The 20177-nt window shown below is 28.6% G+C and overlaps 1 protein-coding gene across 2 annotated transcripts in view; it reads left to right on the top strand.

Annotated features, from left to right (window-relative positions):
* The window catches only part of LOC111035358 (ankyrin repeat and death domain-containing protein 1A-like), an 86918-nt gene that overhangs the window by 63399 nt on the left and 3342 nt on the right, over positions 1–20177 (top strand). For both annotated transcript variants that reach the window (XM_022316942.1, XM_022316943.1), the window contains 7 exons: positions 8700–8897; positions 14199–14297; positions 14378–14476; positions 14602–14700; positions 15369–15464; positions 15609–15825; positions 17300–17428. In XM_022316942.1, the coding sequence (XP_022172634.1) occupies positions 8700–8897; positions 14199–14297; positions 14378–14476; positions 14602–14700; positions 15369–15464; positions 15609–15825; positions 17300–17428 (937 nt within the window). The remainder of the gene's footprint in view (positions 1–8699; positions 8898–14198; positions 14298–14377; positions 14477–14601; positions 14701–15368; positions 15465–15608; positions 15826–17299; positions 17429–20177) is intronic.

Below are 20177 nucleotides of genomic sequence, written 5' to 3'. Positions count from 1 at the left end.
ATTTTATTAAGACATAATATTCTGCGTAAAAATAAACAAAAACATCAATAATATTATGTATATTATTTCAACGTTTTGTTTCTCAACTCTTTCAGTCACCATGCTCATTACCATGTACATAAACACATTCTTATGTTTGATAATAAGATCTACCTTTTTGTCGAGGTGTCTATAAATTGTTAATCATGAATAGAAGAGAATTCAATTTCAGTTTGAAAACGTTTCACAAATATACACAATCATAGTACGGTTTTATATTTTTTATGTCTCCGTCGTACCTACATTATGCTATAACATTAAACATACTTAATCAATTCAGTTTTGTTAGAAACATAAATTAATAAAATATAATAACACGGTGTATCGTGTATAGGTAAAATTTATATTTTAAATTGTGTAATTATCAAACTAATTCTTGTTACGATTTATTAAATTAAAAAATTAAAATTGCAAATTGCTCAGACGTACCTATTCTTGAATGTAAAAATGTTAATACATTTTAATTTGTATTAAAATTTTATAGACTTATCGTATCGTATTTATTTTTTATTTTTTATTTTTTATTTTTTTTTAACATGCCCTATAATATATCCATACATTCTTTGGCATATTGTAACAATGCAACCGGATACCTATGGCTATGAAAAAATCGGCGTTTTTTATAACATAGGGTACAAATTGTTTTGTTTTTTTCTAGTTATTTTCGTCTTTATATTTTATTTCAAACACTGTTACCAAATATAAAAACCAATTGATGACTAAACTATTTGAAAATGACGCAGCTAATTTCACATTTGTTGGTGAAATTGTTATTGCCCATCATTAATAGAATCTTATTAGAGGTTCAAAAATTACCAACGGCTATTTCACTTAAACATTGACAAAAACAGAAGACATAATATGTAATAATAATATAGTATCTTTTCTCACAGAGCTTCGTTGTTATTAAACTTTATTAGTGATTTTTAAAACAGTTTTACATTTAATGAAATACACAACATTACTTTAATGTAAATATATATTATGTCCACAGCGTCATGAAATTTTACTTTTACCTACTTTATTAAGTTTATTTTTATCCAGCATTATTTTCCTCAACTTAAATTGTAATAGTTTTTTTAGTAGGTGTATGCTGTGTAATTCATCCCCATTTATTTTTTAGTGCCTGATAAAAAAATCAAGTTTATGCTGAACTTTCAAAAACTTCAAGTAACATAAAAAATGTATCAACTTAATGCAATATAAACAGGTGTATTTACACATTTACTTACTTTTGATAATCACATTCACTAACCTATAAGTGATAAAGTATTTATCCTGACATTTATATATTAACCTATTAATGGAAATAAATTTTTTTTATTATATATAATATTAATTATTATACAATCGAGGACACAAGGGAAAAAAATGATAAATATTTTTAACAAATGATTTCATTTATTTAATAGTTTTTTTTTATCATATTCGTAATGCAATATAAGTATCTGTCTATAGTCTATAGAATATACAGTTCAAATTAAGTAGTTGCTATAACAAATACAATTATTTCACTATTTGTAGTACATAGATAAGTATTCTGAGCTCAAATTACACTGAAGTTCAATAAATAATATTCTTGTTCCGTCGTATTATTAATGTTTCATAAATGTTGTCTAAAAGTATATTTTCATTTTACTCGATAGTGTTAAAAAAAAATTCTACAATACGTGATATTCTCTACATACATAACAGTATAACATTAACTGGGATATAATGATTAACGATTCTAGTGTATTTAAGAGGATTGTTTTCTGTTGAAGCTACTAATGGGTTATTTTTATTATTATTCTCCGGACTTTTTCATAATGTCAAGAAGTCAGATTCTATGCATCTCCATCTAGATTCAGAACAATATTACGTCAGAAGTCCATTGCTTAAACGTCTATCATTAGGCTAACTGTTCACGGTTCTCTAGTTTGGTATGGATTGATTTTATACAGGGTCCTTCAATACCTATGTATAAATAGTGATAATAATACATGATAATATTATATTATTATGCAGTAAAAAATGTTAATAACGAAATGTATAGTCCATTTAATTATAACAAAGGATGTATTCCTCTAAATCATTTGTCTCTGAGACATCGAGAGATGAGAATGAATGGTGCAAATAGAAGCTGAGAAATGAGGAGAAAGTAATATGACCTATCGCCGTAAGTAATGAATGACACCCTTTTGACTGCTAGTTGTATAAAACGAAGGGTTGACTAATTATAAATCTCGTAACAGAAAACGCCTACCTTACCACAACATAAGAAAATAGAGTATTACTAGAACAATGTAGGTACACCCTTATTTTGGGTGTCACTCATGTAATGCGAACCTGACAATTTTGAGGTTGTATGACGTCATGCAAATTTAAATGCTTATCTAGAAATAACGTCTCTGCAGTACAGTGTTTATGATCACGACTGCCAGTTTCGTATTACTTCAAGTACTTCAAAATCGACCTTAGAAGTTTCCACTTGGGGGTTATACAAATAATGATACAATTTGAAGTCTAATACAAAATCAATTATACAGTAATAATAGTTAATAAAACTATTCTAATAAGAAATTATCGATTATAATATAATACCAACATTATTATACTACCCCTATTTTTTTAAATAAGCAAAACCCTTAATACTGTCAGAAAATGTTTAAACCAAACATTGTTTAACATCATTATAGTATAATATCACACATGACATTTCTAAAAAACATATTGTTTTTTAATTATATATTTGAATTCTAAAACTGAGAAAAGTATTATTAAACGCATTTAAATAGCAATCCATTTAATTTGTGGAATAAAAAATATCTCCATAGTTTCATAAATAGTCTACATACAATATCTTTTATTTTAATTTTATTTTATTTAATATACCTTTAAATAAATTATATTTTTTTCCAAAATATAAATAAACTAAAACAAATTTAGCATTTACATCAACGAGTAACGACTATATAGAAGAACTTACCTCACTTTCGCCACACCCGCATGTTTTGTTTCCGTCTCACAAACGATCACGTTTAAAAATTAGGGTAAATCGACCTATTACATGAAACTTGATGATAAGAACATTATCTGTGTTCTTATGCATGTTTTTTTTCGATTGTTCAATTTTAAGTGAGTTATGAGCATTTTTAATTTACGATGTATTATGTAACTTAATAAAAAATTAACATAACCTAGAAAAATAACATAAGAACACAGATAATGTTCTTAACTTTAAGTTTTATAATAGGTCGAGGTACTCAAATTTATCAACTTACGAAGCTAAACGTGATCTGTCGAGCGTCAATTTGCTATTTTATGCACTTGTAAGATGAAGACAACACATTGGTGTGGCGTACTCTTAAGTACAATAATATTGCATAATATTATAATGTTAAAATAAATCCCCTTAGAAATACAGTAGGGACCGTTTATAATGGCAAACAATGTAAAGTGGTCGTCCTATTTGATATCCTGTATAATGGCCATCATTTTGTTATGATATGTAATTAGAATTTCTGCTGGCTCTTCAAGATTATCATATATGTTAACTAATTTAACGATTTAATCGATACCTATACGACTATACTGTTAGTAGATTATAATTTCAGTTATGTCAAAGTTATTAAGTTTTTAATAATGAACTACGTTGTATTCATAATATTAATTATAACAAAAAAATATACTTGAAAAATCAACCAAAGTGTACAAAACAAATACAATTCATAAATAAAACAACTAGAATTTTCCAAATATCAACAATTCTTGAAACCAAAAAAAAAATATAATGTGCTGTGTAATATACCTAGTTAATAATTGTTGTCATATATAATTATAGGTAATCATCAACTGGGCAGAGTAACAAAACACTGTCATTAACATTTATAAAAAATAAAAACAGATAGTATCTCTACATTTAACTATTATAAAGGTCAAACACATATTCATAGTTACTTTTATACATAGTAGCTCTTTTCTACGTCATAATATAAGTGCAGGTACATTTTTACGAGTTCCGAGTTATGGCATAATTATATTTAATTATTATTTCCATTACTACTATTTAGTATTTAGGTAAGGGCTGGGCCGTATAAAACCGTATTTTTAAAAAATATAATATTATACATTTATACCATAAGACCTATAACCTACGATTGTGTTCTTACAGCCAGGTAGGCATTTTTATTTAATTTTATACATTGAGAAACATCTACTATATTTTTACGACATTTAAATACCTTTAATATTAAATCGAACCGAAATTGGTGGATACAAGTTCCATAATAAAATCATAATATTTATTTTAAATGCTGTCTTTCAAACATATTAAAAAGGTATCATAACAATGTATTTCAATCACACAATATTTAATACACACATTATATAGTCAATGATAAATAAGACAATGAAAACAATTGTTGTCCCTTATTATTTGTCGAAAAGCAACGATGGATATTAACGAGTTAAAAGTTATATTATTTTCACAAAACTTCTCTTTTCTCCTTAACTAGATAAAAAATCGTTTGTCACAACTTAGCATTTTTCCAGTTAATTTAAAAAATAATATATTATGTTATAACTATTTAATTAATTTTTTTTTCCCCAAACAATAATCTATACCCATTATCCAGCTAAAACTTAACATTCTTAATGTCAACTTAACTAACTTGTATAAATAATTTGAGTAAGTACATCTATTGATACCACGTATTATGTCAGTTTTATTTCTTGATATTGTTAGCAAAGGTAATGAATTTAATACAACTTAAAAGTTAAAGCTATTGATACAAGTATTAGATTTCCCTAATTTTTTGGAAGTAAATAATATTATGTTCTTCGTCAACAATCGTATTATATATAATATGCGTCTACATTTAAAAATCAATTAAATATCGGATAATTAAATAAGTACAATGTCTGGTGATGGCATACTAATGTTAACTAAACATTTTAACTCATCACAACAGTCAACAAGGAATGTGAGTAATATACTATATTTATGATATATCGATTTTATGTTACATACATCGGTATCCTAATAAAGTTGACAGCACAATCTTGGCAGGTATACTTTCATATATATCCAAGGTTAAGATAAGTTGGCAGGTTGTTGGACATTGTCACAATATTATTAAATGTAGGTAATTAGATTCTATTCTCGACACTAGGGCACTTTTTAGTTTTCACTGCTTTATTTAGGTGTATGTAAAAGTTATTAAAAAATAAAGGTTAGTTTATTTTATTCTTTTGAAATGTTGTAATAATAATTAAAAAAGATTGTTCTTGCACTCTTTTGCAATATTAAGTTTTAAAAATATCAATGAATTTCATTATAATACAATGATTCAAAAATTAATTTATATTGGTATATTATAATTGATAATAAATACAAATACATATATTTATTTTTGTAAATTATATACAACGTATAACATAATGATCTGATAAATAAAATAATTTTTGGAAAAACGTTAATAGTAAAAGCGTTTACTAATCAAGTAGCTTCTTTCTTACGATTTTTTATTACATCGATCATTTTTTTTTTTATATACACATTAATTCGAGAAGTAATAACTGTTTTCTCAATATTCTTTTTGGGAATTTGCAGGCGTGAAAAAAATGTTTAATTATTTATCATCCATATAATTTACTTTTATTTTTTCATATTTTAATTATCATCAAATTTTAATTTTGCATTTGTCAGATATTTCTGTTATATATTGTATATTTATAAATGTATAACGGTATCGTGATTAAAAGTTAAAAACAGCTTTACGAATATTCATCGTAAAATACACTATTAACGGAAAAAAAAATATATATTGGCCAGAATTACCTTTAGTAAACGATTTTCGAACATTTAAACTGAGTATATATATATATCGCGCAAACGCCCCACATCACTTCTGGATGTAACTAATTTGTACGGTCAATACTAACAACTTACAACGTTCTGATCAACCTTTTAAAGTTTCTTTCCGTTGTAAAATAGAGACAATAAGAAGTGATTAGTCTCACATTTAGGTTAGGGGTTGTTAAAATTTTAGTCTCATCTTAATGTTCATTACATTCAATAGTCTAATGGTTTTGTGATTTTATATTAGTTCTTATTTTATTTTTGAAGTATAGGTACATATTTTAAATGTTTAACCACCATGCCGTTATAACAATATCGTCATGTATACTCGAGCACAATATTCTTTGTTCATAAGACACTAATGTCATAATTTATTATATTATATTATCTAGGTATGTAATAGCTGCGTATTTTAAATTTATGGCCAACTTTTGAAATTTATCAAATAATAATATGAAAATATTTAATCATATGCTCGTAGTAAAAGTATTATGTTATTATTATTATTATTATTATTATGTTTTATGGATTTCATATTACATTTATAACCATTATAGTTACAAACCATTATAGGTTAGTTTCCGGGGTTTTTGATTGGAGGACTGCACACTTTTTTCTTGAATCTTAGGTTAAGGTTAGAAGGGATTCAAGGGATCCCCAATACACAACTAACAAAAATAATTCAGGAAATTGTTTTTATCAATATGAATTTTCAAATTGTTTTTACTTTAGTCTAATTACTAGCTATTTTATTTAATTTACCCTCAAAAACGGTAACCGTCATTGAGTACCTAATTAGTACTGTTAGTAGAAATGGACTTCAATACAAATTATTGAACTCTTTATAGTATAGAATACACTGATAAATGAAAAACCCACCTATTAGACATACTTAAGCTCCATCATTGGCCACGCCACTGAGTTCAACTTAACATTTTATTCCTTTGCTTTATTTATATTTGCATGTTATCGGTGGTCAGTCGTTGTCGTTATCGTCTACAGTGTTTCGTGACTGTCATGCCGACATTTATTTATTCACCTATATAATTGATTCGGAACATAGGTATAAGTATTTCACCCAACTATTTCAAACTTCATATGAGGGATTTGAACCAAATGTATAATTTTAGGTTGGCATGCTTATAGTGATATACATGAGCAGTGAAAAATCACTTATTCGCTTAGTTACAAAAATTAAATTTTAGGTTGAATGAACGATATTACAAACAACGATTTGTTGAATCACGCCACGTATCTATTCAATGTTTCTGGCCTAAAAAAAAACATGAATTTATATTAAAATAACTTATAGATCACACAGTTATAGTAGTGGTCAATAGTAGTGGTTACTCATTTGCACAAGACAAATGCCCAATAAATTTGTGGGGTATGAGAATAATTAATGATACAAAGTATATCCTACTTACCTATAGTTCGATGTACAAGGGATTACAAAAATTTAAGTTTCCAGCATTTTCTGGACAACAGCCAAGATAATTTAAACTGAAACAGTTAATTAACTCTTTTTTTTTATTTTCCAATGATTTTAGTTGAGGCGACTTTAATAAGACAACATCACAATGAAGCATTTGAGAATTCGTGCACATTCAAAATAATTACTTCACAATTCTATGAAAACCCATTTTGTACACTTACAACTCGGTGTTTAGACACTAAAAACGTCAATTCCTCCAAATAATAGAGCAATAACCCAAACCCACTTATCCCGTTACGTTATAATGGATAAATAAATAACAATTTTAGACTTTTAGACTTTAGTGCATTGAAATCAGTAAACGTAATATGTGCATTATTATTTATTGCTTTAAAAATATTCAAGTAATAAAATGTTTTTAATTACTAGGTGCATTAATTATGACTTATTCATACAACCAAGATACATACATAGAAAATAGATAGGATGATAAATTTCTAAACAACAAAAATTATGCAAGCTATGAAATGTAATGTAAAAGATCAAGCCATGATACGTTTATTATAGCTACCTACTCTATAGTCTGTATAGGTTGTCTAAATAAACACTCTTTTACATCGTAAGGACTAAGTTTGTATGAAACAAAGTTGAAATAAAATTTTTTCAACCAAGTGGAAAATATGATTTTGTCCTTTGAACTGTATAAAGTAACCAACTGTTATGTTTTGTGTCACAGTAATCCACTACATCATTATTGGATAATATAGAAATATAGTGTTGTAACCATCTGCGAATAAAAGCATTGAATAATTTATAACAAAAAAATTATTAAGTAAGAAACAAGACGCGATTGAAATTTCTAAAATAAATGACATTCAGTTGTTGTCATATTATTTCTATAATTTATCAATACATTTGTAACGACAGCGTCCATCAAACAAAATATAATTTAAATAAATTGTTTAGTTCAGTGTCATTATGACATGAGCGAATAAGGAGAGAAATGGACATTTCATAATATATCTTCCCACCGCATTCGTATGCCGCTGTTAGCAATTCGTGTTTTGTTTCCCGGATATTATACATCCCCGAGCAAAATTGGCAAGGCGATATCATATAATCATATATCCGCCCAACTTTTACCATTTTTATGAATAATTTATGGTTTGGAATTTTTTTCTCATAATATAACGATTTATTGATACTGTATATTATTATATACATACCTATATATATATATATATATATATAGACTGGATATGAAGTATTTATGTAGATTATTATGAGGGTTAAAAAAAAAAATATATTATTGAAAAATATGAACCTAATTATTATGTTATTATGTTTTATTTTATGTTATGCGCAAACAACAATATTTAATAGCAAGGGCGAACACCACTGCATTCCGCCTGCGAAAAGGGCCACGTCGACGTGGTCGACTTTTTACTCGGGCACGGCGCAGACATGCTGGCGAAGGACGAAGAACAGAACAGTCCGCTGCACGTGGCCGTCGAAAACAAACAAACGCTCGTTGTGCAAATGTTATTGGAAGCGGGAAATCCGACGAACTTGGAAAATAGCGTAAGAAATAATTCGCTCTTACTTTTTCTATATACATCATCATTATATAATACGATAAACATCGGGCCCGAGATCCGGATCCTATACATAGGTATTATGTACGGTAAGCCTCAATTATGTTGTTGTTCAACCGCTATTACGTGGTAGAATTTTAATTCCCATATTGTGTTTTGTTTAACTATTCACGATGCAACAGTTTCAGTACAATACGGAGTGGATTGTGTGTAATTTAATTTTAGTCGACCTTGCGTGTAGTGCACACTGCACACGCACTTGTAGAACCCAGAGGTTTCTTCAGACGATACTATTATCGATTTTGTTGACATGTCACCTATCGGCTATCATACATCTAATACACCGCGACTTACAGCAGGGTGGACGAATGTTGTCGGACGGGCAATGGGTTTATCGGGGTCTCTGTCGAAGGTACGCCTCCAGATGACGAGGAGAGATTTTGTTTGATTTCTTGGGGTTTTCTATATTCGTCAGTTATCACATACTACCTATCTTTAATACACGTCGGTGCCTATGTTTAATAAAATATGGTTTTATGCAGTGCTGCTACGTGCCACCCAGAAGTTTTAGTTCCCTAAACACCGTCGCCCGGCTTCATCCGAAAAAGAGGATGTGTTTCCAGGTGTCGTGAACTTATTATAATATGTATAAGGTACCTACGCAGTACTCCGTGATAGTCTATCATTTGATCGATAATAAGTTATTGTTATGGCTAAGGTTTCGATTAGCCCCCCCCCCCCCAAAAAAAAAAAATTTATACCGTAATTGTGTACCTACAGTTTCGTACCATTATTCCCAAATATACAACTTATAGCAGCAATTCCCAAACTTTTTTGGCACTTTTTTGAAATTAGGGTTTTATAGATCGTTTTACTCATTATAAGAAATAGAAAAAATAAATAAAAACCAGAACAATTTGTAATGGATATTGTGAAAAGTGTGTTTAATTATAATTATACATAAGTGACATGCAATATGGTTTTTCGTAATTGACATAACTGTAATTACTTCCGTTGCCGCCGCCGTCGGGTTTCAAATTTATTTTTAGACCATATAAAATTCTATGACAGAGGAGAGGCGCCCTTAAAAAGACACCACGAAGCACACTTTGGTAACCGCTGACTTAAGAGGGATATCACAACTCATTTATTTAAAGTTTAATGGTTTTTTATTGTGGTCAAAATAACGAAAAACGTTTAGGTAAAAATCCGGAATTGTAAAAATTATTATTATTTTTGATTGTTTTACATTTCACAAGATTGTCAATTAAAAAGTATCAAATAATAAAAAATTATTGAAAAAATATAGTTTCCTAATTTTGTTTAAATTGTATATTGTTTAAGAAAACATTTATGTAAACTTGTTGTTATTATTTTCATAAAGTAATCAGTGATTTGAACCCCCCCCACCCTTAACTAAATTTATCAACCACGCTTATGACTAATTACCAAGTATCGTGTTCCAATTTTGAACTGTGAACTTCTATTCCGTACATCGCATAAAGCCCTCGAACGCGGTTTCGGTCTATCCACGGTGTGTATGGTATCATGATATTTATTTTTTATTTGAGAGTTCTCACAAACAGCGTATGTAATAAATTCATACGATAATTATTGTTAAAAATGGTAAAAAAAAATATTACCATTGTATTTCAAACATGAAAACTTGTACGATTAATCGACTGTCCCTTGACTTAATATATTATAATATATTGTTATAGTTATAGGTTATAGGTATGTATATCTGCTGGATCCTCGTGACTGTAGAATTTTATTTTCCTCAGCACCGCCGTAACTCGACGTCATATTGTTACCACCGTCCTGTGGGTTTTCGGTGTTGACATTCTCATAGCAGTATAACGCAGAGTGTTGCCCCGAGGACCGTCTTTAAATTATTCTGTCATCCGTTCGAATATAACTCGTTTCGTACCAAACGGGTCAATATCAAAAATTCAAAATATAATACACGATATTTCGACTTGATGCAAAACTCCTAAAATATACTACAAGCCAAGTACGGGGAGCATGGTATTCCCAGACATCGCGTTACATGAACACCAAGAACTTGTAAATTATACGAGTACAATATACATAAAACTTTAAGGTTTTAAGACTTTGAGGAACTTTTCATTCTTTATTTTATGATTTCATTGCATCTCTTGATGACATTCTGTTCTTTGAGTTGTCGAATGTCACAAAATATTATTCCTTGAATTTAATTTCCATAAAAAAAAAACTGCCAGTATAATTGTTTATCATTATTCTGTAAAATAATTGTTTAATATAGGTTTAATAATAGGTAGTTGTATTATGAAAAAAAATAATACAAATTAATCGCAATAATGAATACTAGGTAGGCACATAATATTTTCATTTTTTAAATACCAGCCTCTTACACCCTAAGACATTGTGTGTGTAAAAATAATATATTTTTGTCTCAGTGAATATTAAAAAACTAAAATGTAATCTGTTTATTATTTTACATCAAATTTCCAAGTATTTATACTGTGCAATGGGCACAATGGCCCATATTTGAAAAATGTTTTAGTTCTTTTAAACAATTAGTATAATAAACAATGCAAATTAGAGAGTTTTAATTCGCGTTCTTAATTTTAGTTTAATAAATTAGTCCACCAAGCTTCTTTGAGTGTTACATAAAATAATAAAATATTTTTATTGTGTTTTTAAACACGAACAGAAAAGTAATACAGATTATCTTAGTTACCTATATTTTTTTTAAATAAAAAATGTGTAATATATTGTGAAAACAATTAATACAATATGAGAAATGCTTCTTGTTTATAATTATAATCTACTTTTAAATTATAAATATATCATTCTAATAGTTAGCGCTTTAGTTTAGTTAAACCAAATTTAAAATGTTAACTTAACGTTCAAACATAAAAATGTATATATAAAAAGAGCGATTCACCAAGCATGCTCTTCCACATGCTGTCCTTTAACAATACATTTTTATTTACTGGTTTTTAGATATACTTGAAAATCATAATATTTTTAAGTTCTTGTGATTTATTATACTAATTAATAAGTATCAGGTGTCAATAGAAACTTATGTTTTTCAAATGAGAACCACTGTCCATTATTTAGTACAAAATTTGTTTAAACATATTAATTTACCTATAAATACGTAATTAAAAATTCAAACAAGTAGTTTTTCTGTTATTAAAATGTTTATACCATAGACAATTTATTATTACAGTTAAATACAATTTTATGAAAACATCTAAAATATAATATGTCGTATTGGATCTAGAATTCATTATGCTTGGACCTATCTTTTTAAAAATTGAAAACTATGATAGGTTAATACTAATTTTATTCAAGATGTAATTCTCTATAACCCTTAACTCTTGAAAATCCATAATCATCGACCAATTATCCTTAGTAGGTACACCGAGTTAAATAACTCGAAAACTATTTTGATTTTGTTACTAAATAGTTTTCCATTTTTAGGGCTTCTCTTTTGGAAAACAGAAATTTGTATCTTCACGGGAAACTCCTTATTAGTAGGAACAATCTCAAGAATTTGAAAGTATACTGTTGAACATTTTTAAAAATCACATTTGATTAACTGCGTTATTAAAGGAAAAAATGTAGTGAAATGTCAAAAAATATATAAAATACTTGATGATTCCTTCTGTATTATCATATTTATTATGAATATCATGGTAATGTAAATTGAAAAATATCAATTTGAAATAAAATGTATTAAATTAATTTAATTAATATTTAATTAATATAGTATTAAATGAATTTTTTTTCATCCACCTCTAGTTGTATCATTCTTGACTTACACACAGGTATATCAGTTAATATGCAAACTATTTGTTTTAATTACCATATTATGATGATAAAATGTGCTAATGCTAAAGACATTTTCGATTGAAAGAAAACAGCGGTGTGTATTATAATCTATTATAATCTGTAGTTAAGCCTAAAATACATTAGGAAAATGTTTTCTAAAGAATAAATTGTATAAACTGTTAAGCTTAAATTACATTAGCCTTACAAATGATATGAAGATGTTTTTTTGCAATTTTAGAGCGCCAAATATAATATAGTTAGGCCTACAAATATTGTTTCCATTAAAGATGTTAACCCATTTTTAAAGTATTTTTGATAAATTTTGTGTCATGTGTGATATTAAACATTTTTCACTAGATAATTTATATATGATGCCTTTTAAAAGAAGAGTAAAAGGCAAAACAAAAAAATCCATAAAATGAGTGTGAACCAAAAAGGGAAAAGTCGATAACCTTGTCACATTGAGCCCCCCAGGCTTCAAATTCAACACTGCCATTATTTTAGACTAACCTTTTTATTATATATATATCATTTCATATGGGTGTATATAGTATAGTTTTATTTCTAAACCAAAATGATTGACTGACATTTTGTAAAACATCTATACTTTCTACATTTTTGATTTTCAGGATATCTCTATTTGTTTACACCAGTTTTATTCTAAACAATACATGGTATTTGTGACAATTCATGGATTATGTTTCAACAATGATTTAAGAATATAAAATACATCCTCGTCGAGACAACTTTACTATTAACAAAAATAACACACCACCTTTTACGTTTTTACGTAATAATATATAAATTGTGTATCTTTAATGAAAGTTATGCTGATTATTAAAATGGCATGAGTGCACGACCTCATTAAATGAATGTACATTTCATTGTTTAAGTACCTACCTAAACCTACCTATACAATAGCGCACGCGAAATTAATTTATGAGCATTTATTTAAATTAAATAATAATAAAAAAAATAAAATTATAGTTCTTAATTATTGTTTTTTACATAATATGCATAAACAATATGTCATGCATGATAATTTGGCGATATTAAGTTGTCTGTGGGCTTAAAAATAAAAGTTCGAATTGTATTACATTTATACCTATAGTGTCCTAAATAGGTGCTATAAAATAACTGGATTGAGTAACAGAATAATGATATAAAATATATTATCTACAAACTATATAAGTACTTACATTATTTAAAATTTAAATTAATTTATAATTTTACTGATAATCTCAGATTCAACCCTTTAAGTTCCAACAAATAAATTATCCACAGCTAAAATATTTTTCGCTTAGAAAATTTACACTATACCACAATACCAGATTATATGTTGTACCTTGCTAATATAATATGAGTATTACTTACCATTATATGTTCCGTCGTGTTCTAAGTGTATACTATATAATATTATTTTTAATGAAAGCATAATTGAAACGTTTTTGGACTTATTTAGAAAGGACTGACTGCGTTGCACATAGCCAGCAGCCACGGATGTCGGGGAATAGTGGAAATGTTATTATCAGCCGATTGTGACATCGATAGACAGAGCAAAGTAAATACAACAACTTGAGTGGGATAACGAAATATAAAATCATCGTACTAATGAATAACCGTAAAACAAAATGTTAACAGAACGGAAACACGCCTTTGCACATGGCATGTTTGTCCAACAATGTCGTGATCGCGGAAATACTGATCGCCAAAGGCGCCGATCTCAATGCCTTGAACACGGTAAGTGGTCGGGTCTAATGACGTGGCATTAATGGTGACAGTATCGTTGACATATCATAATATTATTATTATTTCGACTGTGCGACAATATGAATAAAAAATGAAATTATTTTGGCACCTTGCAGAGATTGCAGTCACCAATTCATATAGCGGCCGAACAGGGATATTCGGAAATCTGTAAGCTACTTCTGAGTGCCGGCGCCAATATCGAACAACGCGAACAGGTCAATATTCGTATTTTGTTCTATTAAAATCTCCTAATGACAGTTTTCTTAAACAATTGTTAATACATCGATGTGCCCTAAATATTAAGAGTTATTAACCATAATTTATAAGTGCAATTGAAATCACGAGGTCGTGCTGATTATATTTTATTACTAGGAGTATGTTTTTTTTTTTTTTAAAGTCTAAGGAAAAAACATTGTTAAAAACAATTAAGACTCGATTGAAATCATCTGAAGCGAAGTTTTAAATTGCCAACAAGAAATCTTTTTAATTTTCTTCAACGTTTTAGTCCACAGAAACAAAAATTTAAACAAATCTGTTTGCTCGAAAGTACCATAAAAAACTATTTGTATTTCAATTTAATTTTAATTTTACATCAGAGTACATAGGTACTTTATAAAACATAAGTATGATAAATAAATCAGTATGCTCATGTCATTTTTAATACCATAGGTATAGGTGTATGACAATCACAAATGTAATATGTAATCTATATAATTCGCTCATTTGCTCTTTTTCCTTATTAAAATTATAACAATAAGCATTTTTTTTTTTTTAATGTATCCAAAAGTTTATTAAAAATATGCATATCGACAACATGATATATTATATTATGGGTTCAAGATTAATATTTTATAATTTATGTTCTATAAATGTTTTATGTTAGGGAGGCAAAACGCCGTTATACATAGCAGCTAGAGGAAGTTTCACTGCCATCGTGGACATGATTATAAAAACCGCTCGTTTAGAGTACACACCCAAGGTACTTATACGTCATAAACGAATACCTAAATACAAATATAAAAATACGATCAATTTATTCACACGTCACAGTGAAATCATTAATCGTCGCGATGCACTCAATATTTTATTCTTGAGGGTTAAACTCGTGTTTGTATGTACGTAGAAACGAACTAGACCGAAAACGCCTGAAGAACGAAGGAAATGGAAGTGCAATCCAGACTTGGACGTTTCGATAGCGCTGCAAGAGACTGATGAAAATTTAGAAATCATATTACGAAAATTATCCCACAAACAGCTCAGTCCTGGTGAATGGAAAAAATTGGCTCATTTATGGGCGTTCACTGACGAACAGATCAAAGCGATCGAACACCAGTATATAGGTAATATTTGAGTGTCTTAGATTATTTTAGTTTTAGTATTTTTCTCCATAACTATAATATTATATTAGTATAACAATAATATAAATATATATATTATATATTATTCCGAATGCGAAGTATTTTATTACAACATTGGAAACAAATTTCTTCCCGTAATCGAGCTGCAGTTCTGATAGGGACTTTTCCACGTGTCGATAACTAACATATAAAATACATGACTAGTCGTAGCTACATGCACATTTTATAATATATACACAGTATGGTTTACCTGCAAGCATGATCACCCCTATTTTTTCCTTCAATAATGAATTTCTTAAAATTCTGATTTTCGGAAATTTTTAAATATCCTTAAATAATTTTTTCAAATTCTTGGATTTTGCTGTACTTACTACTTTTTAAGGACTTAAGGAGTGTCCTGTGTGATACAAACTACTGTTTTTCAAATGATAACCCCTTTTTTAACTGTAAATTATTTTGTAAATCATTTTGATGTACCTAATTCAAATTTAGAATGAGTGGTTTCTTAGTCATAACAAGGTTTGTATTAACGATAATAGTTCTTAAAAATAGTTTTACAAAAGTATAAAATATACGATATATTGGAACTAGTATTTATTGACTGAAGTACCTCCGATGGGAGGTCTCTTCATTCAGTCTCTTCTGTCTATTTTTTTGTTTATGTTATTATCAATTAAGCTTATTGTTCAATATTGTAACAGATAGCGTAATAAATAAAATTTTTTTAAAAAAAAAAAAAAAAAAAGTATTTATTGTACTTGGGCCATTTATAACAATTTATTTATACATTTTTTAATGTTTAATATATTAAAGACTAAAATATTCGAATCACCTTGGTGTCTTCATGTCTTATAGACCCATTACTATAATGGCCTTTATCCTTAGAGCACAAAGTTCAATAATTCAAAAGCTAATACGAATATTTTTGATTCAGATTTGCCAAGTTTTTGAGAAAAAAATTAATTTAAAAAGCAGAAGTTTCCATCGCCACAGGACTATCTTAAAGTAATACAAAAAAATCTTAAGTATTTAAAAATACGGTCTTTAAGTAGGTAAACAACTGTATTTTTGAAGAAAAAAGGGGATTGAGCATGCTTGATGAATCACTCGGTGAATATGTATATATCTCACCTTCTCGGTAGAGTTATTATAGAATATTTCACAGGACTTGTAGGTTTATTTTTAGGCTAAGGTTGTGCCCAGCTTATTGCCTGTGTATGGATATTTACAAACTCGAGACGAATTAATATTCACGTAAATTGATACAAATGACCAGGCAGCAAGTAGCAACCATTTCCCCGAACATTCGGCGCATATAATATTACCTATACATTATACAATATTTAAATTTCTTCTGATCACTGCCGGCAACCTATACCGTTTCGTAATGTAATAATATTATATTGTTTAAATGCTTTAACGACATTCATCGAATACGTCAAAATTTTGATTACAGGTCCATCCAGTTACAAACAACACGGTTATAGAGTGTTGAGAATTTGGGTCGATAGTCTGGGCCCTGATCTTGACCCCATAGAAGAACTCATCGATAGTCTCAATACGATCGAAAAAAATACGCTAGCAGGTAACATTATTTTTTTCGATACACATATGTACCCAAAATTATAAGTTATAACAGAAAAACATTTTATGTGGGTAGGTAATAATTATATTATGCATTTCACTGAACAATATTATCGACGGCATTAAACATACGCAAATACGGCGGTGGTGGAGTTCCTTTAAAAATAAAAAAATAAGATGAATCGTTATGGATAAATTGTTATAGACACATAGTATAAAAATCACATTTTTTCTAACAACCTACGGAGCTTACTATTATTTCCACATAATCCATTTTAAATTATTCAATTTTAATTTTCAAAAACCGATTTCGATTGTTTGTTTTATTTTTAGTTTATCAAATCTAAATTCCAAATGGTCTGTCCGATACACTCACGTATATACACGTTGTATGAAGTGTCGATATATTGCATTGTTTATGAGTGCATATATTTTTTTTAGAAATTCCGTATAAATACGACAAATTTAATTAATTCCACACCTAGTAGTATAGTAAACACACACATCCAATATGCATACACTGCAGGTATTCATATTCACGCATACATACTGCATAGTGCATATATATCAGCCATGAAAGTACATGTAATAAATTATTATGAACCTTGATATTTAAGTCCATAATACATTTTTTCTCGTTGAAACATAACATCTGATCAGCTACTATAGCTTCGGGTATATACTGCTCCTACATTCTATTATATTATTCATTTGGACAATGTCCCACGAGTATTTACTAATTTAAAGTACCTACTCGGATAATGGATTTTCCATCGGTGGCCACGCTTTCAAGTTACTAACACTAATAAGAAAGTTCTCGAGAGGCGCTGCAGTGTAAAATAAATAAGTTTAGGTAAACATGTGCAATAATATATTATAGGTATGGTACACACCTCACATTCGTATGACTCGAAAGTTTAACGATTAGTGCAATACGCTGCTGCCTGCTGGATAAAACTTGGACTTTTTTTTCATTAAATGTAAATTAATTGGAATATTATGCAATATGTTTAGCATCGTTAAACGCATTCATACATACTACAATAATCGAATATTGGTGTGTGAAAGGTCCAGTCACTTGATAATACGAATAATTTAAACGTAGGAATAACAATAATGACTATAATAATATATAATTACTGCCGATCAGATTGTGAAAAAAAAAATAATATCAACTACGTTTAATAACGGCTTTAACTATACGCCTGCATCCCTATCAAGCGTCCTTTATACATAACATTAATTTTTTTTTTAACTGAAGAACAAAAAAAAAAAAAAAATTTCCATTAAAATTCCAATTTGATGATCCTTTGATCTACTTCTGGTTAGCTCATGATAGTATGGTTACGAAGAGAATTAAATAAAATGCTAAATGAAGATGGTACACTGATATCGAGTTTTTTTATTGTGGTATACTAAAATATATTGAATGTATAACCATGTGTAGCCATAAATAAATTGGTCCATGGAAATATCACTGCTCTGATGTATTTGACAGAGTGCGATTCTGCACGGCCATCTCGTAAACAGTAATTATTATTAAATTATTCCAAGTTACCGAACACCATCGCCACCACGTACACAAATTGCGTTATAACATAAAGTAAAGACGTGCATAATATTATGATAATATCAATAAGTCAAATATTCAAGATGCCAACCAAATGTTTAAAGGGAAGTTGCATTATAATAAATAATAATTTATGCGTTATAAATAGCGATTGGTATTAATGTAATAATATTGCGATAATGAGTACTTGTTCATTGTCGTCCCTCAACCAAACCATATAAAATGTACCACCCCACCACCGGGTTACATGACGACTTGTACCTTTTATTGTATTTGTATATACTTTTACGAAACTTTCAAATGAAAAGTAAATAATTATAACTATAGGTATATTATTGAACATTAAATATAAATAGTACTCCTAAGCTCTGTCCAGAAAGAGAGCGCGACGTGTGCCTATCGAACCTGGTTCCAACAAGTGACACCTTGCTATAGACGAACCGGTATCGATGTTAGGGTGACACGGAGGGATGCTCAGAACCACCGCGTTCTCTTGGTGCACAGAGTATAATAGTATAGTTAAAAATTACAGTCTTATTAATATATGCAAATAAACATGAATAAAAGTAAAACAATAATTTCCAAACATTTTTTAACATCACACATTTTATATTTTGTTTTAACAATATATTTTTGCTGTAAGCATTAAATGTCAGTACTCATTATCTTAAAATATATGATTCAAATTTGTTTTAAACAAATACCTCAACCTTCAAAGTTAATAACTTTAGTAAATTGGCATTTTAGTTTAAAAACTGCTGGCATAACGTCACTCGGTGGCGTGGCGGTACATTTACAAATACCTATGAAATTATATACCTATTATCCAGTTTTAATTAAAAATTATTATTTTATAGAAGCGATCGATATAAATCAGTGATTTCTTGCATCGATGACAACTTATAATGAAAGCACTGGTGTATGTACATTGGTACCCAATATTATTTTATTTTAAAAATATTATTTAAAATAGTTCTGGTCATTATTTGAACTGATAAACTGTATCGTAATATATAATAGTATAATATAGAGTATAATAGGTAAACATTTTAAATTCAAAATATTTACAATGGTTGCTCGAGTAAGGGGTATGAGACAAGGTGTTAGATATCCACTGCTTGCCATCCGCGGTTATACGGGACTGCTGTTGCTGTAATATATATTATAACGTACCTATCTA

Source organism: Myzus persicae, unplaced genomic scaffold, assembly GCF_001856785.1.
Source record: "Myzus persicae strain clone G006 unplaced genomic scaffold, MPER_G0061.0, whole genome shotgun sequence".
Taxonomy (NCBI): Eukaryota; Metazoa; Arthropoda; class Insecta; order Hemiptera; family Aphididae; genus Myzus; species Myzus persicae.
Note: the sequence above shows the minus strand (reverse complement) of the source record. Positions and strands in the feature narration are given on the sequence as shown.